Source organism: Ixodes scapularis, unplaced genomic scaffold (assembly GCF_016920785.2).
Source record: "Ixodes scapularis isolate PalLabHiFi unplaced genomic scaffold, ASM1692078v2 PGA_scaffold13__105_contigs__length_92229423, whole genome shotgun sequence".
NCBI classification, from domain to species: Eukaryota; Metazoa; Arthropoda; class Arachnida; order Ixodida; family Ixodidae; genus Ixodes; species Ixodes scapularis.
Genome location: NW_024609839.1, coordinates 72,364,187 through 72,385,224, shown reverse-complemented (window position 1 = coordinate 72,385,224; position 21,038 = coordinate 72,364,187). Strand labels below are relative to the sequence as shown.

Below are 21,038 nucleotides of genomic sequence, written 5' to 3'. Positions count from 1 at the left end.
GCGAGAGAGGAAGCTGCATCCCATTTCTGGCAGCCACTTTTCATATTAGCAAAATGCACGTAAAGTTCTCACCGTGTTGTCCAGAACATTTCTCCGGTTCCAGAGAAAGACTGCTCACGCATTTCGTGTCCGGGCCCCTGTTCCAAGTGGGGAGCGGACTACTGTCGAACATTTATCAGAGGCTATCGCCAGTGTTCACAAAGCGATGTGGCTCCGTACCTGGGTCGAAAACTACTGTATATGGGTAGAGATATCGCAGAGCGAATAAGGGAGGGATCCTCGCTGAGGGACGCCATAAAGAAAGGAATTCGGCCTTGCTATCGAAGCACTAGAGTCGAGTTCCTCCTAAAGCTGCAGTCTGGCGAAGGACATGAAAGAAAGGCGTCCACCCAGTATTGTTCAGTTTCTGGACGGCAAAAGAAATGAAAGCTCGTGCATGACTTTTTCGCTTCCTGAAAAATTACGGGCGATAATTTTACCCTGCACGAGCGTTCCTGTCTGTGCACCAGCGGAGAGCTCGATCTTCTCTCTTCCGCCTGCTTACTTTGGTTTGGAAAAGTCTGAATATATCGAATTCTTTCCGGTCGCCACGCGACGGCACCCACTTCCGTCTATGAATATCACGTTCTCTCTCTAGGCCCTCACTCCTACGATCTGAAATCAAGCTTTCTGCACATCCAAACAAAAATTGTGCGAGTCAATGGCGATCCCGCGAGTTTTCTGCTCTTATGTTGCTGTGCCGTTTTGGCGCTGTGATGTTTTGTCGCGTGCTATTTTGACGAATGCTGTTTTGCTGCCGTGCTGTTTCGACGCTGCGTTGTTTTGATGCATGCTATTTTGACCGTTTTGTCGCGCGCTGTTTTGTCGTGTGCTGTTCTCTCATGGTGCCGGTAAGGCCATACCGGTTCAGACTTTTTGAAGCTCCCTTTTTCAATACTTACACGTGTATCTGAATTAGACTTTGGTGAGCCAGTACGAGAATTATGTTTATCGTTCCTATCTCGATATTCTCCTGCACGCAAACCAGGTCAGTAGCGATCACTCTCTTTCTGCGATGCAGTACGAAACAGACCAGGCAAATACGTCTGAAAAGCTCGAGATTCTCGCGGATGATAAGGGCCTGATGTCACGTTTTAATAGAACTGAAGGAAGTACCCTCTGTAATCTGTTTTGTCCTCTTATGACGGACATATGTCACCAGGACAAGGTTATCTTGAACGGGGTGGACATTCGCATCGTGCTGCAGCAAAATTCCAAAGATTTCAGGTTCTCGATCGGTTCGACGGTTTCCCCAAACACGTCGTCCAACTTCCTCGTATTGTGATCTACATTCATACAGGTACAAATTACTCAAAAAACGTAATTAAATTAAGTTACCGAGTATTGGCCTCAAAAGTAATTTCAGTAAAGTAAAAATTACTGAAATAAAAATAATTGAGAAAATTACTAACTACCGCAAAAAAGTAGCGAATTACTTTTGAAGTTACATTTGTATCTTTTTTTTTTATGGTAATAATAAAGTACATAGGTTTTGATCCGTTAGTGAAATTGTGCTAGCCAAATACGAATCCGCTTGTTTTCTTCGCAGAAATGGTTGAATAGCTGGTTCTGCTTCTGCGTGCCTAATTGTTTTGTACTTTTTTGTTTGTTTGGTTAGTGATGTACTGCGAATATGTCATTTCTACTTTGAGGTTTAGCACTGCCTGAGCTTGATTTTTAGACAGTGTTTGCTTGCTTACAGTGTTGCGTAAAGTACATCTAAGGGGGAAGCATGTGGCATAGGCCAGAGGGGGAGGTGGAGTGGTTTGGAGTGTTCGAAACCCTCTAAAAATTTCACGAGCCCCCCACTGCAACAACCCTGCTACCAGGCGCGGGGAGCGGACAGACACGTCGCAAGTGAGGCCCAGTAAATGGGAGATTAGCACCGAAAACTGGGATTTCTTTGTGTCTCGAAGCTCAAGGAGACGTCGTATTTAAAAAAAGGGTTTGTCCTTGCTTCTCCCGAAAGCAGGAACTCTCGCCCATTACAGGAGGTGTACACACTGCAGCCTCACACAAACTAGTCAACAAAATGCAGCACCCACTCTGAAGCCCATCTGGTGCTGCTGTAGCTTGTGCTGTTCTTGAAGGATCGCGTGCTAAAGGGCAACGCAAAGGTGACTTTTTTTCGTTGCAATTCTCCCGAAACTCAGAATATGCAGGTTTTTCAAGATTCGAATAGCGTTCGAGAGGCTTAATAATTCCCCCAATAATTTAGCATAAAACAATACAAAAACAAGCTGAATTTGGAAGTACATTAAGACCATGGTACTTCAAGTAGTATTTCAAGTAGGTTTAGAAAACGTGTAATTTACTTGAAGTTTATTTTCTGACCATGTACTTGTACTTTACTGAAGTATTTTTATGGTAATTTCTGAAGAAAGTAACATTCCCGATTTTAAGGTAAATTCCCCAAATTGGAAAGAAGAAATGGCGAACCGTCATGTGAAAACGCTCTATCCTTTTTCCAGACGTCATCTGGTAATTTCTCTGAGTGAAGTAATGGCGGCTATATAAGACAGATAAAAAAGTGTCTTATAAGTGTATTGTGTTAAATATTTCGTTAGAGAGAATAAAACAACAAAAACAACTACTCCGTGGCGACTTGACTTCATCAAACATTTTCCGCCATTTCCGAAAAAAAAAAAAAAAAAAACTGATTCTCCTTTAATCACAGCAATGCATACCAGATAAAATAAAGTAAGAAAAATACGGTATGAAAGGGCGTCATGAAAGATTGTGTTAAAAGGTATTTTTACCTTACTTTAAACGTATATTGTATTTATAGTACTTTACTTCAAGTACATTGCACCCGGTGTTTTTACGATACTTGAAGTACATAACCTATAATTGACTTTGTACTTTATTTCAAGTACTTTTTGGATGTACATTACGCAACACTGTAAGCACGCAAACAGTGTCTGAAAAATTAAGCTCAGGCAGTGTTAAACCTCAAAGTAGAAATGGTACATCCGCGGTACATCATAGACCTGTAAGCAAAAATTACAAAACAAATAATCATACAGAAGCGGAACCAGCTATTCAATCATTTATGTGAAAACACAAGCCGCTTTATGTTTGGCTCGCAGAATTTCGCTAACGAATCACAATATTTATGTACTTTCTTGTTAATATAAAAAAATATATATAAGTAACTTCAAAAGTAATTCCTACTTTATTACGGTAGTTAGAAATTTACTTGATTACTTTCCATTCGAGTAGCTTCTACTCTACTCAAATTACATTTGAGGCCAATACTCAGTAACTTGATTACTTTTTTTGATTAACTTATAGATGTCTGCTGGTTTGTAATGTCAGTGTAAGAAACTTTACAGGTAGTGATCATCCCTGTCTCTCCTAGACAGGGATGCCTTGAACCTGACGTCTACCACCAGCCCTCTGGCCACCGCAACAGAAATCATTGGGACACTGTTTTGTGTGGCCCTCATTTCGCTATTGTCCCTCAACAATATCATAGAAGACTAACCCGTCACTCACTATTCGTACAAAAGCAGCTCTGGGGTTAGTTGCCGTGGCCCGATCGCTGGCGTGCTTCGGCCGCTCCGAAGGCAGGAACAGTTAGGACATCCTCTTGACGTCAACCTTGCTGCAGCTTTGCTCGTTCCGAGAAAATATAAGTCACGATTGCTCTCCGCTGGCTATTCTCCGAGCGCTTGCCAGGGTGGGGCGTTTATAACGAAAATTATTTTTTCAAAACACAAACGTGCAGTTGTCATTTACGAGGGGATCATATTCAGCCTATTTCTGAACACGACGGGTATATTTCCAATTTTGTTGAAGTATCCCCTTAAAGACAGTTCGCGACAAAGAAAAACAAGATAACTTGAGCTTCCCAACACCGTATCTAAAGCTGAGGAAGTCACAGTTTTGAATTGCGACGATCGACAGTTGCGTCTGCTCTGCGCTAAGCACCAAGATGGCGGCGCTCGCTAGCCGATCGGGGAACGGAGTGCCGTTACTCTGAGCGTAGCTCATATAGTGGCTCTAGTTACAGAGACTCGCTTCACATCCGTGAGTTCGTTGTTTAGTTCAGATTTTGCTTTTGGCTCGTGTATACCGAATGGGTTGACTACTAAACGATCGGAATGTTAAATAAAATTTTGCGAATTCAAACATTGCCTCCTTGATGTTTCTTGACCGGTACGAACGAACAACAAAGGCTTTGACTCCAGGGAAAACATTCTAATTGCAGTCTGCGACGCGGTTGTACGGGACACGAGCATTTTCCGATTACAAATGGCCAATTAACCGCCGCTTCATGAAGCTTCAGCACCTTTGTCCGTAAAAAATACGTGAAATACGTGGAATACGTCATAAAAAGCAACGGTGCCCTATTATGAATTGTTTAGCACAACAAACCAAAAGTAAAGAGTGGCCTGAAAACTATTGCTGTACTTCGAGATGTTTTTATTTTTTCCCATTCCACATGACGTTAGAGGTCATAAAAACTGCAGTCGACTGCGTGATATTCGTCTTCGGAAATGCTCGTTGAACCGCGAAACCGTCTGCAAGCAAGCTTCTACTTTTTTTTTTTTTTTGACCGCCACTTTTGATTGTTTTTCATCCCGCACTTTTAAGCTCCAAAGTTCAAAGTAGGAGACGTCAAAATAACTACAGAAATATTTTTGACGGGGGACCTCAGAAATTTTTTCAAAACATTTGCACGTCTTCAGGAAGGGCCACGGACGTAAAAATAATTTTTAGGCTTATTTTGAGCCTGGACGTCGAAATAGTCACTGCCGTTTCAATGCTAGCTGGGCCGAGTTCACACCGAACGCTGCCGCAGCTCTCGTGTCCAATAAATGCTCAGAGAACATACCCGAACAATAGCCGGCTTGTATAATTTGCGCAGTAGCGCTTAGATTTTATGTGCACTTTTGCAAAGGGTATATTGGGTACGAAAAAAGTGTTGTCCGTTTTCTGACATTTGGTGTTGAATTCTTTCTTAGGTATTAACAGTGTAACAAAACGCCCTGCCCGCCTTGCCTCCCCCCTTCGTCCCCTTCCCCCAGCCCTCCCCCAAAAAAGGGGTTTTGTTTTTGTCTAGTTTTTTTCATCCGTACTTCATCGTCATTTTGCTTATATTCTACATTTTGCTTGTTTAGTTTCTGTACCTCATCGTTTTGTTCGTTATGCTCACATGAACTTTGTAATTCTAACTTGTTTCTGTATTTCTTACATATTTTGACCTCCTTCCTACGGTATGCTCGCCTATAGATGGCGTTCAGAGTACTCTTGTATAAATAAATAAATAATACTTCACACGAGGCTAGCCCGTGAGCAGCTCTTCGGCAGGCTCTGGCGATACACGCGAAAAAAATAACAACAGCATCGTTCACAACAAGAATGACTGCTGAAAGCCCTCCGAATTTCGAAGGAATTCATCGCACAAAGTGAGGACAAAACCTAAGAAAATAGAGGCAAATGAAATCAAATCTCAGTGTTCACGATAGTAGGGAACCTGAAACTACTCAATGAAAGGGTTGTTAATTAATTTAGACAGCCCGGGAATCTCTGCACGCACGAAATAAATCACCGTTACATGGTTGCCTTTTCTGGAATCTGTCTGAGTCAAAGTGCGGGCAACTCTGCCGGGATAACGAAAAGGTCAACGCATCACAGTTCACTGCTTTCAGTCCACTGAAACGCACATTGTGAGAAGGGTGCATACTTCGGGATGACAAAATCTCAGTTAAATCGGCAATCTTTTTTTTTTTTGTAACATGTGGGTTTGATATATCGCGCGGATCCGTCGACGGGATTCGCACGGTGCAGGGAACAATAATAAGGGCTTTCTGATGGTGTTCTTGCGCTAAAGAAACTTGAATAGTGACCGTTACAGTACGGCCAAGTTGAGTATTGCGATGCTTATCATTTTAGAAGAGTAGAGGTATAGGGGGTTCACATTAAATCTTAGCGCTGTAAAACGAGAAACCTCAAACTTTCCCCGAATGTGCTTTGAGGTGGTACATTTCATCAGGTGAAATTACGAGGTCTAACTCCCTTTCTGTTAACCCGACCGAGACTGCAATGGTTGGAACTCGTGGCGCCACCTCCCGATAGATGCAGCGAGCAGACCTAAGAGTGCGTCGTCTACTTGCTGTGCTTATCGGGAGATCGCGTCACAAGATAAGGTCGGGGTTCATGTAACAACCTAATGAATACGTGTGGGAGTATAAATGTGATGATCACCTTGTTATGAACGACAAGGAATGGCTCTCAGCACACTGAAATTGTGACTCCATTTTGCTTGTTCAGGATGCGGTGTTAGAGTCAAGAAACACGCGGCTCGCAGTGCTGCTCGCCGTCTTTGCGGGGTTTCTGATTCACGCCCTGTCCAGGAGAAGACAGCAGGGTCAGAAACCCAAGCTGCCACCGGGACCCAAAGGTCTTCCCATCGTGGGGAACTTATTTTTCATCAGCAAGTGCTTCAAGCCTGACCAATGTGCACAGTGGGCTCGGGAATATGGACCAATATTCAGGTGAGGTGCAAGAATAAGATTTTTAGGTCGTATCGCTCTTTTTTTTTTTCTTCTTCTTGCTCCGATGCATAAAGTAATCGCATCCGAGCCGAGGTTGAGGGGGGGGGGGGGGGAGGTACTCGGTAGCAATCCTCCGTTCCACCTTACGATAGATAATAGTGATGGGCCCTGCGAGTGATTCCAGCCAAACTACCTCTGCAAACGAGTCACGTGACTCAATGCCCCAACGGTCGCCTCGCCCCCCCCCCCCCCCCCCCCCCTCCTTTGGACGCCTAGTACCCGGAGCCGAGTGCCGCCCCCCCCCCCCCCCCCTCAACCTTGGCCGCTACGCAGCTGCTGCAAAGTGAAAATCGTTCCCGCCATTCCTACATCACACAGCGGTACCGGCGTGTGCATTACTGTGTTCATTGCTGCGTGGGGTGCGGTAAAGACAACAGCTTAAATAAAAACCAAGTCCTGAACTTACATTTTTGTAGCGAAGATGCAGGGTGAGATTGCAGGTACGTTAATTTTCACTCTCCAGATATTTAGACTTTCTGCAGAGCACTTGGGAGTAAATGCGGCCATACCAATTGCGCTCCGCTCTACTAGTAAGCATCGCTGCAGTGGACCTTTTATTTGGAAAGCAGAGCTGCCTCGGTAATTCTCTTAATGACTGTTTGTTTCAGGAGCGCGGAAAGCCGCTACATAAGATATACTCTTCTTCAAAAATTCATTGAGCAACACTTGTCGGGGGCCACATTTTGGCACCCAATCAAAATTATCTAGGGAGAATTGAATGACATACAACTAACTAACACAGCTGGGGACCGGCGGGACGGAGGAAAAATCGGGACTCCCTCCCGCGTGGCTCCGGCCCAAAGTGTCAACCCTGTCTCCCAGTGGGTCCGGTGCTGGGGTAACGCCGAAAAGGTTTGACCAGAGGAAAATTGGCGACTCCTTCGTCGGGGAAGAGAGGGGGGGGGGGGTGTTTTTAAAGTAAAATGACTAAGTGGGCTGGTTGGTACACGCTTAATCGAAGAGCGCCTCAAAAATACCTGGACATGAGTAAGAATTTAGGGTTCTTAGGTTTTTTTTTTTTTTTTTTGTGCCCGATCCCCCAAAGATCATATTGTTGATAACCTTACACCACTTGGTGATAGTTACAAAATTGCAGAGGGGAAGAAAATTGGCTTAGAAGGGGACAGGGAGAAATCATACTTTCGTATTTTAATTTCTAGGCTTGGTGGCGCAAGCTACCGCCCGTTATAAAGGGTACAGCCGTTAGCGTCCATTCATCCGTCTATTCGAGAAGTGCTTCCTGCGTGATGCGTGTGATAGGATCCGAGTTAACGCCGAACACGGACGCAGCAGTCGTGTGCAAGGAGTGCTCAAAGTGCATACTCAAACCATGGCGACCTCGGATGATCGGCGCAGCAGCTGCTGGCGGGCTTGCACATTTGAAAATAATTTATAGCATAAAAATGATCGCAAGCTGAAGCATAGATAGACAATTGGGAAAGAAAATGTATACGTACAAGGCTACCTCGTTCAAAATACTCCACAACCAAGAAAACCAGAGATTGGGGGTTTTACATGTAAAACAACGAAGGGTATCTGACACGCCCCAGCGGAGTTCTGAGGATTAATTTCTCTACCAGCTAGGGACCTTGTGACGTGCAGCCGAAGTCTCGGTTATAAGTCTCGCAATAAGGCTTCGTCTATGGCGGGCCCTCCGGCCGACATTTGACTCCACCACTTGGAGATCATTAAGAGATGTTATACCCTAAGCTTGTTGCCGTTCATATACAACACATACTAAATTCCGTTTAATATTTCTGCTCATAACTAATTTAGAAAATGAAGAGCCAGTTACATCGCTTCATCTGGTTTTCGGTAGTAGATGTAACGCCTAACCACTTTTCAGGATCAACATCGGTATTGGAAATGTGGTCATCCTGAATGACTTTGAGTCCATCAAGACGTTCATGACCAGGAAAGACATGGTTCACCGTCCCTCTGATTGGATCATCAGGCATTCCGGAGTTCTGGGTGCGTTATCCGAGCCCTCCGAGCTTTACGTTACCTATAAAGTTGGTACATTAAACGAATGTGTGATGGTAGTATTAGTTATATTAATGTATTACCTTTTAACTGACCTTATTAGTTTATTTGTTACCTTGAAATCGATTTCGATTTAGTGACTCATTTGAGCATTCCACTCAAACATTCTAGAATAAACTGAGGAATAAAATGAAAATCAATTTGCGAAGGTATAGTCATAGAATGCATCTTATTCATACAAAAAATTAGCAATCTGTCTCTTTTTTTCAGTATATAGCTGGGTTTAATTTATTCTGTTGTTTAAGTATTTACTGAATGCAATCAAACAAAAAGCAAGTGTATGACCGCTTGCGTTGAAATTATCGGGGCAGCGACTGCGTCTTCCTCAAATCACCAAGTTTACTGATGCTTTTATTCTGTCTATTGTAACTCTTTTGAACGACACAGGTGTGGCGACACTCAACGGCAAACCCTGGGTCGACAACAGACGGGTCTGCTTAAATGCACTGAGGGAACTTGGCATTGGTCAGACGTCAATGAAGGAACGCGTTCGGGCAAGTGCCATGAGAACCTTTTCGCAACACCACGAGTTTTCTGTCACAAAACTAACCAGTCATGTCAGCGAGCCAAGCTATACTGTGCTTCATCAGAGCCAATCACACAGCAAAAGCAATGACCTCAAACGAGCATATGACTGCTACGTAGGGTGGCACCTGATCATGCTGTAGAAAAATTTTAATCGAGGTAATTCAAACTGGTTATTTCAACAAGTTGCAGTAAGCAGCACGGCAGGTCTGCTGTTCAATTTTGAGAAGCACCCAACTGCTTGAGCATAAGTAAAATTCTTAGCGGGAATAGGCACGCCAATCAATTAACTATTTCGCATGTGAGCTAGAGCAAGCACAGTCTGAAACCAACTACTGTTAACCTTACTATTGTATTTATACCTCGTCCGGGATAACGGTAATATCTTAATCAAAATGTACGGCCTCACGATGTTCTCAACAGTAATTGCGCAAGTAGCTTCCAGGGGTTTGGTTTTTGCGGCGGGTAAAAGTTATTTTTTCTTACGCCTTAGTTTTTTTCTTTATAATCGCCAATGGTCACGAGGAGAGTGAGAATGGCAGGACGTCTCTTCCGAACTCCATGCCTCTAGCCATAGCCTCCTCTATACTCACAAAGCCTGGCAGTTCGATGACGGAGCCACGGAGTGCCCGGTCGCAAATTTAGAGCGAGAGGATCTGGTAGCACAAAGCATCAAAGAGCCATTTCTCGGGGAACCTGGACGTCAGAGGACAGCTTTTGCAGGGGCAAGGACCCAGAACACACTTGATCGCTCGAGAGAAGTGTGCTTTGGCGTCTCGCCGCAGCGGGGCGCCAGTAACGTGGTTCCCCTCCCATCCCTTAAAGTAACACATCTTGGCGGGCTAGTTGGTTCATGATTTGTAGAAATAATTAAACTGCGCAAAGGACGAGGACAAAGCTCCGTGTGTCGTACTCGTTTCTACCTCTGTCCTCGTCCTTTGCGCAGTTCATTTATTTCTACATCCCATCCCTTGCCTGCCGCTCCACCTTTTCCATTTTGGCGGCCGCTTCTCGAGGCGATCTGTCAGGCTTTGTCAGTATATAGGAGGCTATGCTCCAGGACGCGCTCGTTGCCTTCCACCTGCTTCGGATGCGCGTGCACGCTCAAGGCTCACGTAACGCTGAAACATTATCGAAAAACGAAAGTTCGCGCCTCCAGCGCGAACTTTTTTTCTGAATTTATTCCTCCCTGCCGTTCGCATCTTGTCATTGAATTGAATGTATACAGGTTTAAAAAAACATGATTGGCAAGTATGTGAACGGGCCCTTAGGGCCCGTTCACATACTTGCATCTGCTTAGGACCGACATTCTTGTAATCTCTCCGACTAGAGTAACTCACTGGGACGCTGGAGTCATCTATGAGTTTACCCTCGAACTGCATTTCACGAGACCGAATGTTTTTCGGTATTAGCGAGATCAAATGTAGGTACTATCAATGAGAAATAGTCGCTTTAGGGTATTGTGTAAAGGTTTTCAAATAATTAAAAAAAAATGATGCAAAAAAAAAAGTACACTCAACCTGAAAGTGTTCCACTGCTATACCCATAGATTTCAGCAGTGTGTTTTCTCGTCGCGAGATAGTTTAGGAGCTTTTAGGGCGCACAGTCGTAAGTAGCCGCAAATGTGTGAAGCAGTCCTAATTTTACTGAGAACGCAGGAGGAATGCCAGTACTTGGTCAAGCGGATAGCCGAATGGGCCGGCGTTCCGAACCTTCTGGAAGAGTACCTGAAGCCGAGCGTGTCGAACAACATCACGGCTCTGGTGTTCGGCCGTCGCTACGACTACGACGACGCCAGACGGAAGTACATGGACGACCGCCTCGACGAAACCATCGACGTTCTGACTAAAGACTCCATAGTCTCGGTGCTACCCCTGTGGGCGTTCAACCTGATGGCGCTCATTCCGTCTTCCACGTGCAACTTCATTAAAAGTCTTGGGCATAATCTCCTCCAGTATACCAGGTACGACATCTCTGGAGCCCTTGAACAACATAACCGACGTGATTCTTTTTTCTGCAAATTGGAAGTTAATTTTTGGTCGCTGCAGCTATGGTTCTCCGTGCTTAAAGATTGCTGCCAGAAAATAGCTGCGCAGGTTATTGTTGAAATGCGATAACACTTTAACACCGTCTCGTACAGCAAAAACGTGTTTTCTTTGTTACACTGTTTAACACTGTTTAAAAACTGCTGTAAAAAATGTAAAATATGTTTCTTCGACGTTTATGAATACTTTTATCACACTTAAACCAAATCCACATAATTTGTTCTATCTGTCTACTTCCCGCGGACAGGTCAACGACGTTTGTTGTAGGAATACCACAGTTCAAACGTTTCGCACTTACTACGTTGATACGACCATAATAATATCCAGCCGCTCGGAAGCTATAAAAGCTATATCAAATTCGTGGGCACATTACCGCTTTTATGCATAATTAAAGTGGATATATAACAGATGCGCGTCGCCTGTTTCTTTATTTACGAACCTTGCCACGGGCGCAAGAGTGAATAGACGTTGCCCAAAAATTCTACCGCATTAAAAAAGTAAGAAGCGTGTAGCTCTGTTTTGGTGCTTTCCAGGGCATGAGTCGAAAAGTGAAGATCATGTTCGTTGGCAGGCAAAGAAATGACATTGAACACTGAAAATCTTACGCGTTGGCGTGATTAATTTTACGTTGAGTAGCGTACTTCTGTAAATCAATTTTATTGCTACATAAGAACGTGCTAACGCAATATATTTTTTTTGTAAGGTCATTCGTCGGGTATGACCAAAGCATTGGCGGATATATTTCTCTTATAAATAGAAAAGTGTCTAGTCTTAAAATACAATTTTCTTAAAAAAGTAACAAAGAAAGCGCTAATATATATATATATATATATATATATATATATATATATATATATATATATATGTGTGTGTGTGTGTGTGTGTGTGTGTGTGTGTGTGTGTGTGTGTGTGTGTGTGGTGTGTGTGCTAACCTCTACACCACTCCACCTATATATATAGGCGGAGTGGTGTAGAGGGTAGCACACCCGACCGGACATTGGGAGGCCCAGAGTTTAATCCTGGCTCCGCCGTTTTTTGGCTTTCGGTGTACATGTAGAATACTACATGTACACGGGGCGAGACAAACAGTGGGAGGATTTCTGGAGCACAAACGAGCACGTACCACGTGACACTAAGCGTCGTACCGCGTTCCACGCGGCGGTGTGTTTCCAGAACACTTCCGATTGGACACATTTCGTTTCTTGTGCATCAATAAGACAGGTAGGAAACGCCAGAAAGCCAAGGTGGAGTGGTGTAGAGGTTAGCACACCCGACCGGACATTGGGAGGCCCAGAGTTCAAATCCTGGCTCCGCCGTTTTTTGGCTTTCGGCGGGTTCCTGAAAACATGGATTCTTTGATTCATTGGATTAAGTACGGTTCATTCATCTGCACATATTCGTTTATATATATATATATATATATATATATATATATATACGATATCCACATATGCAACGTCAGAGTGTTCGTCATCTCGTTGTGCGTCTTTTATGATCAGCTTAGCCAACAGAGCTCAGTGAACGCACCCTGACCTCGCGATTTTAGTACGATCTGTGTCCGTGTCCGAATGTTTCCTAGTCTTTGACTGCACTTCTCACTTACGGTGAAACAAACCACAGCAAGGATTTTAAGTAAAGTTGTCGGAAAAAGGGACGGCATAATCGAGATAATTGAGTGGACGGACGCAAATAATCACGATCAAAATATTGAATTGCTTTATATTGTGGTATTAATTTCATTTGCAGAAATCAAGTCAAGGAATATCGGGAGTCACAGACAGAAAAGGGAGATTGGCATTTCATCGACAGTTATTTGAAGACAATCAAGGAACACGAAGATGATTCGAATTCCAGTTACACAAGTAAGTCTAACTATGAGCAAATAAAGATAATATTGAAACAAATTGGAGCGAACAAAATTAAGCAGAAATAAATAAAAAGCGAGCAAGAAGCCACACTATTTCGCAATAGTTTTGGAAGATGCTGATGTTTCGTTAAAATTAACACCTTCGCTCCACAAGAAAAAAAAAAAAAAAAGTCCGAAATGTGAATGGTCTTAGATAACAAGACATGTATTTTCCCAGCTTGTCCCCGAAAATGGTGTTCATACAGGGGGTTTTCATATTAACGGAGTTCATATTAACGAGGCATAGCTGTATATCTTGGTTTCCGAGCGCTACCAACGTCACGAGCCCATGGGGCCAATCAAGCTTTTCGAGAAGCGGAAGACCACGGAATTTTTTGCAAGCATGTGTTACGGTCAACTGATCCAATCAACGGCAAGAAATGCGTCGTGACATGGGCTTTTAGTCTCGGTTTGAGTCGTGTTGGAACTAGCTCATCAGGAAAACATACCAGCTTGTGTGTATTGAATCTTGCTGGCTAAACATTTGAACAAAATACAATGACCAGGCGTAAGTTTTTACACAAATGAAACAAAAAAACTTTTTTTTTAGGTAAGGATATTTTTTTTTTTGAGGACGTAGAACAAGTGATATTTCTAGTCCCATCTAAACATACAAAAATGCAAAGTTCCCACAAACTAGATACAAAATTGTCTACTTGTATCACGTTACATCGACGCCTAGCGTAAAATGACGTAGCACCTGAATGTATTTTTCTGAGCCTTCATGGCCACAAAAACCTGGGCTAAGCCCCTAACCCTGTCCAATTCGATTTGAATGAACATCGTGGCGGCATGCGGTAATGTATCAGTACTGCGTGATGTACGTTATTGATTCCAGGCTGGTAGTGATACTGCACTGGTTAAATATCTCATTCACAACAAAGACAGCAGGAGCCCAATGAGGGCTTACTCACTTCCTGCAGCATAAACATACACAGTATAATTATTATTTGATGGCTACAAGGTTTAGTGTACTACCACAGCAACAAATCTCTAGATAATGCATATATTTCAAAAAGCGAATATTACGCAATATTGCTAATGTGCCTTTTTACTCGCATACTGAAAACCTGTTCAGAATGCATAAAATAATAAGCATAATAACATGTATAATTATAGGCTTTCTAGAAGATAAGAAAATGAGCTGTTCAATAATATACCTACATGACAAAATTGGCTGGTTAATACCAATGTGTTTCCGAATATACAATATGTAACCCCTAATACTTGGATGTGGTCAGTTGTGACCTAAATATTGGAAAAGAAAGGTTATGGTATAGTTTACCCAAAACTGCATAATACTTTTCACTCGAATGATGCTATCTCAGAGAAAAAAAAAAAAAAAAACGATGCATGATTTACGTGATTTGATGTATTATTCTTTTTTCGTCTAATAATGTTTTTCAGTTTTGTATCTTGCGTCTTCTCTTCTGCAGAATGCCATATTGGGGGCCGAGAGCTTGTGAAGCCGCTTTGTGCGTTTTTTTTTTCGGTCTCCGCCTTTGAAAATAGGAAGTAAAGATCATTAATATTATAATTAAAACATGTTTTCAAATTAAGCTACCTGTCATAATAACTCCCATAACTTCGTGATAATCGTCTTTCTTCTTCGTAAATTTTGTTTTATGTTTTGATTATAGACATACATTTGTAGGTCAACGGCGCTGGTGTTTGTGGGCGCTAGAAATAAGAATGTTATTATTATTGCTCTTCGCTATGCGGAGCGCAAGTTCCTCTGCTTCTTTTGCAGGGGTTCTTGTGACGTCAGAACGACGAGCTCTGATTGATCTCCAAGATTTGAGAGTGCTTTTCTCCCCACGCAGTGGATCACCTCTTGGGAAACGTGCTCAGCTTCTTTGTCGCCGGCTCCACGACAGTCCGCTCGGCGATACAGTGGAACGTGCTGTACCTGGCCTCTCAGCCCGACAATCTCCAGTTGATGATTCAGCGCGAAATCGACGAAGTGGTCGGCAAAGATCGGTCGCCATCGTGGGAAGACCACGAAAATATGCCTCTCACCGTGGCCACCATATGGGAGATGTTCCGCTGGAGGACCGACTCAACCTTTGGCGGACCACGAGAGTAAGACCATCCACTTCGCTTGACACTAATCAAGGCTTCCCGTTAGAACTCATTGCACGAAATGCGACTGAAGTTTGACCTAGTTGGAGCAGCATGCTTTCGAGGCGCGGTGAGAACTGCGCTCACAAAAGGTGACCACACGGATAGTGATGCACTGTGTGCCTGTTACTTTCTTCAGTAGTTGTCTTTTTTGTGCACCATTGTACACACAAGCCGTAACCATACTTATAACGTATATCTGAACATTTCAAAACTGGTTGAATGTACTGATGTTCAAAACATTTGGCGTTTCAATGACAGACCTTGTGCAAAGAGCAGACAGCGCCCTGGTTTGCTTTGATTGGAGGGAAACGGTGGTTAGAGACAAACCAAGCAGCACAGATTTGGCCAATCATTGGCCAATGGCTGGAAATGGTGCTTCACCCATTGGCAAGACAGTGGCCAGCTACTGGCTGATGACTGGCCTTTCTTTGGCCCTTGGCCAATGGCCAGTGGACATCAGGCATCGGCCAAGCATTGACCGATGAATGGCTACTTTTTGGCCATTGGCCGAAAGATCATTGCCAGCCATTGGCCAATGCTTGGCCGAATCACGTGCTGCTTTGGAAGGCAGTATATCCTTTGCACCCACTAGTCACTCCAATCAGAGCGGAGCTTCGTGCGCTTTCATCTCCTCCTCTCCTCCAGTTCCTGTTTTTATAGCGCCTAAAGAAAAAACAAATCTTCTATTCAGGATAATCGAAGACATCATCGTCGGCGAGTACAGCATACCCAAGGGAACGATGCTCCTGCCCAATGTCCGGGCTGTACACAGCGATCCCAGGCTGTGGAAGAACCCAGAAGATTTTGACCCATTCCGGTTTCTGAGTGAAGACGGCACCTGTCTCATCCCGAAGCCAGAATACCTGATTCCCTTTTCACTTGGTACGTAACGTTTTACGGCCGGAATATTAGCTTGACCGGAACAAAATATTCTTCCGAAATGATGAGCAGGCGTTGCAAATTAAACACGCAACGCCTGCCTGTACCACACGTTAAAATACATTGCTTGTAACGCACGCGACACGAAGGTTTCTGTAAACAGAAGCGGCTAGTTCCTATTTCGCTTTTTCTGTCATCTAGGTTTCACAACCTTACCAACACCTGTTTGAAATCGTTTTTCATCTAGTTGTACTTATAAATGGCTATATGAGTGCCTTTTAGCAGAATAGTTTAGCGCAATCTTTGAGGATAAACGATGTCAGCTCTCGTAAAACGGAACCAAGACAAATTTCATGGAGAGCTCTGAATGAGGAAGCGATTGTTTCGCCACTTCGAGACTCACCAAAACTTTATTAAAAGCACAAAACACACACACAGGAAACGCCAGTCATCGTATTCAACGTTCATCGCTTTGGTTCCTACCTATACTCAGTTTCACCTAACAATGAACCGCAGGGGACGCTACGAGTTATCGAAGCCAACTCAAGCCATTTGATTTATCGAAGCCAACTCAAGCCGCGTGATTATTACGTTACTTTCAGGAGGGGTGCGACAACGCGCGGGGTAACTGGTCACGTGACGCGTTTAAAGCTTTGGATTCACTTGGAATGACTCGTATACAGTCCGCTGCGTTCCATCGTCAGGCGAATCGGTGGTCAGGTAACAGCAAAAAACATTGACCTCGACCTGATGTGGCTTTCTTCCCGCAGGAAGGCGAATGTGTCCCGGAGAAATCCTCGGCATGGCGGAGGTCTTCCTCTACGTGGCGTCCATCTTTCAGCGATTTCGGGTTTTGCCCCCGGAAGGCGCGAACATCAACCTCGCCCCGAGGAGCCAGAATTTCCACGTTCCGTTTCCGCAGAAGTTGCGCTTTGTTCCGCGGTGTGCAGACAACGTCACACCTCTCTGAATGGCGCTTTGTAATGTAAACGAAGATCTGCCAACGTTTGTAGGTTTTTGTTGTTGTTTTGTTGGACGAGGGAACATTTAGCTTCCCTTCGTTTCTTGGACAAAGGCTTGGAGCATGCCCATCATTTGAGTTCGGACAGCCACTCACATGCTCTGCTGACGGTCATCAAGGCCTCCGCTGTTCCGAAAGCAAGAAAGATGAAAAGTGACCGCAAGAAGGCGAGAAAGAAAGCCGAGCTGTTTACGTGGTTGGTGTCCAAACCAAAAACGGATGCGAGATAAAAAAAAAAAAAAAGTTGCAGGTTTTTGTTTGTTGTTGTTTGCCGTGACAGGATTTGCGGTATCCTGTTTGGACATCCATTTAGGTGTGCAGTATGTTTTGTGAAAGGTTGACAGCTCTTAACTGAAAAGATTTGATATAACGTGAAAAAAAAAGGCAAATTACGTGACAGCACACAAGAAGGGTACTACCGCGCGAACAATGGGCGCGTTAAAGGAGCTGGGCAACGATTTTAACGCTGAAAGAGTTTGCATCTTCTACTTTTGACATTGTTTATCTTTTCACAAAGGACAGAAAACACATCTCCTTCCTTCAAACTCTTGCGATTCCACCGCGTAATTGCTAGGCGAAAATTAGAATATTTCACGACCTCCAGCCGCGAGTGGCGGCCATGAGAACCACGCGGCATGACGTCAATGGGGGACTTGTAGAAAGATAGCGAGTTGCGCAAATACCAGCTCGATAAAAGGTAATTTTGTTATAAATCCTTTTCGTTCCAACATAATTATAAATGCGTGACAAATCTGGTATCATCAACAAAACTTTTATTATACGGAGCTTTAGTGGCGCCATCTATCCGAGGTCAACAAAATCGTCACCTCTATCTGCTACCGTGAGCAGCCGCCAGAAGCTGGAGGGGAACGGGGGCAGAGCCGGACGGGGATGGCCGGACCCGGATGAGACTTTCCTCCTCTCGCCATGTTGATCGCGCTGCCTGCGCAAGCACGTGGTCGCGAACGGGTGAGTTCTCTCTGCTCATTGATGGCTCTACAGAGAGAGCTTCACCGGGACGCCGCGCGTCCCCCATTCACGCCACAGCGTACGTAACTCGGAAGAATGTGAAGGGGTTGAGAGGTGCCGAAAACCTCAATCTTTATCCATTTTTAGAATAAAAACTAGGTCATGCAGGCAAAAGCGGTGTTTTGTTCTTTGCTTCAGAAAGGTCGGGACACCAACTCACGACTTATTTAAGCAAAGCACTGAAATTGTTGCGCAGGTTTTTTAAGTCCGTGTTCCGGTGCGCGAGAGTTTGGCGCTCCGTTCGCTAGCCGGACAGGAGCGCCCCCGGAGACTGACACTCGAGCGCACACTTCGTGCACCGGGGATTTCTCGGAGCGCGAGTGACTTCGCGCTCCGGTACGTCACGTCCACAAACAAGATGGCTACACTTACGGAAAGGTCGAGACGAAAGGTGCTGCCAGACCGCCACCCCTTTTGAGTTGATTAGTGGTTAATCCAGCGGGGAAAAATCGATTTGATCTGTAAGCCAAGACATCAATTAGCGTTCCGGAGAAGGTTTGTTCGTGCATCTCGCCTAAAAACGAATTAATACATCAAACAGTAGCCTAGCGATAGATCAGTGACAGAAACGTGCTCGAAAGAAAAAGACAGTCGAACCGAACTGCCCATTTTATCATGCTTAGCATAGCGAATAAAGATACTTCAATTGGAAAGCCGAACCACCAGTTAGCATTGCAGAAAAGGTTTGTTCGTGCACCTTGCCTGAAAACGACTTGACCTGTTATCTACTAAACGGCGGTGGGACGGAATCCGCGTAGCACATCGACGGGTTCCGTCTCGCGCTGCGAGACGGAATATCTGACAACTTTTACAGTTTCCTGCGTCAACAAGCGGGTTCAAAATGTTGTCTTTAGTTTAAGTCTGAACAGCGTGCATGGCCAATAAACAGATCGGTCAAGGTAACTTCCCGCATATGTGCTCGACGCCAGTCTTCAATTTTTTCGCGAATATTAAAACATTCGAAGAAACTTCCCAACATCACCGTCTTTTTTAAAATTTAGACTCTGCCTCTTCACGGAGGCCTTGCAGAATTAATCTTTGAAATAATTTCGGCTTCTGTCACAGGTATCCACGGGATGCCGGGTTCGTCATAACCGTGCGGTCGGAAGGAGCTCGTGCGGCTCGTCGATATTGATGGTGTGTCACGCTACTGCCCTTACTTTATATAAGTCCATGGACTTATATAAAAAGACAAAAAAACAAATATGGTTATATAAAAAATTGGGCATATCTGGCCATATCAAGCACATCAGTTTATATAAGCCTTATCTAGCCAGATCTGCCCAATTTTTTAAATATCCATATCTGGGTCTGCCAAATAGGGTATACCTGCCTCCCATATTAGGGCAAATATGCCCCAATCAAATAAGGTAACTTTCATATACATGGTGTTTTTTGTTTATTCTTGGAGATTTGTTTTAAAAAAAAGTCATGAAATGCTACACTTATGGGGTTTGTGCGAGTGAGTTATACGCCCAGGGGGACATTATGTGGGCGGCTAATCTTTGCGATAAGTCGGCTAATTATTTGAAATTTACTACTTACCTTTTCAATTAATGAAAATAGACATATGGTTCTAATAAGAAACTTCCTGAGTGTCGTCCGAAATCCCTAAATCAGTCATTTTCAGAAAGACTTTCAGCGCGTGAGAAGCGTAGTAGTGCACTAAAGTTACCACTCGTGGAGCAGGTACAAGGCTAGCGGTTTCAGTAAGGTGCCCGCGCAATTTTTCCGTCTCCTATCTAGCTCCAGCCTTGAACCTGGTCCACGAGTGGTAACTTCAGCGCACTACTGCGCTTCACACGCGCTCAAAGTCTTTCTAAAAATTACTGGTTTAAGGGTTTTGGACGACGCTCAGCCAGTTTTTAATTGAAACCATATGTCTATGTTCGCTAAGTAAAATTTAATTAATGAATTTTAATTAATTATCAGACTTTTCGCAAAGATTAGCAAACTACATAATGTCCTTCTGGGCGTATAACTCACTCGCACAAACCGCATAAGTGTAGCGTTCACGGCTTCTTTTAAAACAAATCTGCAATAACAAAAAAAACCCGGCATCTATGTCTTGCACGTACATCATGACGTCGAACACCGGTCCTCTCAGGTTTTAAATTATGTTTAACTCACTGGTAATGTGCCCGTCGCCTTGTAGCTTATGAGCCGTTCATTCCTAAGCTGACGCACTGTCAGCTTAGGGATGAACGGTGGAAGTTACGTGTTTGTTGCAGCAGTCACACGCCTATCGTTCGCCACGTCACCACGCTCTCGTTCATACCCACGCGCAGAGGAAGGGACGGGTCAGGTGATTAAAGGAAGGTGTTTGATTGGTTCTGGTTAGCTTGCAGATCCCACCGCACTGTCAACTTAGAGATGAACGAAGTATAGTATCGTCGTGATGACGCGACGCCGTGAATCTGTCGTGCCTGGAGTTCATAAGCCTTTAGCCTTCCAGGGATGTCTATATGTAAGCTTTTTTACATCGCCATTCCAGTCCTCCTTTGTGTGTCTGTTCAGCTCTTCGTACGAGACTTTGCGCTCAGGTGGCCGTCGATTATTTCCTCTGATTCTCTTTCACAACATTTCACCATGCAAAATAATTGTTCTTCTTTTTTAAAGCTTGCGAACGAATTTTATAATTTATGACATAAGTAATTTCAAAAGTAATGAGGAATTTTCTCGAAATTACTGCCTGAAAGTAATTCATTACATTACTAAATTGCTAGCCCAGAGAAGTACTTCATTACATTACTCATTGCTCCAAAAAGTAGTTTAATTAATGTAATTCCATTACAGCAATGTCATTAGTGCCATCTCTGGCATTCACCCAGATTTTATGTTAATAGGTCCATCCAGTTCCTGGA

The 21,038-nt window shown here is 43.9% G+C and overlaps 1 protein-coding gene across 1 annotated transcript in view; it reads left to right on the top strand.

The window, feature by feature from the left end:
* Window positions 1-17,394, top strand: part of LOC8032223 (cytochrome P450 2H2) — a 33,897-nt gene extending 16,503 nt beyond the window's left edge. Inside the window, exons 2-9 of the mRNA XM_029975955.4 lie at window positions 6,319-6,542; window positions 8,449-8,573; window positions 9,033-9,139; window positions 10,829-11,133; window positions 12,962-13,077; window positions 14,945-15,203; window positions 15,937-16,127; window positions 16,895-17,394. Coding sequence (XP_029831815.3) covers window positions 6,319-6,542; window positions 8,449-8,573; window positions 9,033-9,139; window positions 10,829-11,133; window positions 12,962-13,077; window positions 14,945-15,203; window positions 15,937-16,127; window positions 16,895-17,094 — 1,527 coding nt within the window. The 3' untranslated portion in view covers window positions 17,095-17,394. The remainder of the gene's footprint in view (window positions 1-6,318; window positions 6,543-8,448; window positions 8,574-9,032; window positions 9,140-10,828; window positions 11,134-12,961; window positions 13,078-14,944; window positions 15,204-15,936; window positions 16,128-16,894) is intronic.
* The last annotated feature ends 3,644 nt before the right edge of the window (window positions 17,395-21,038 follow it).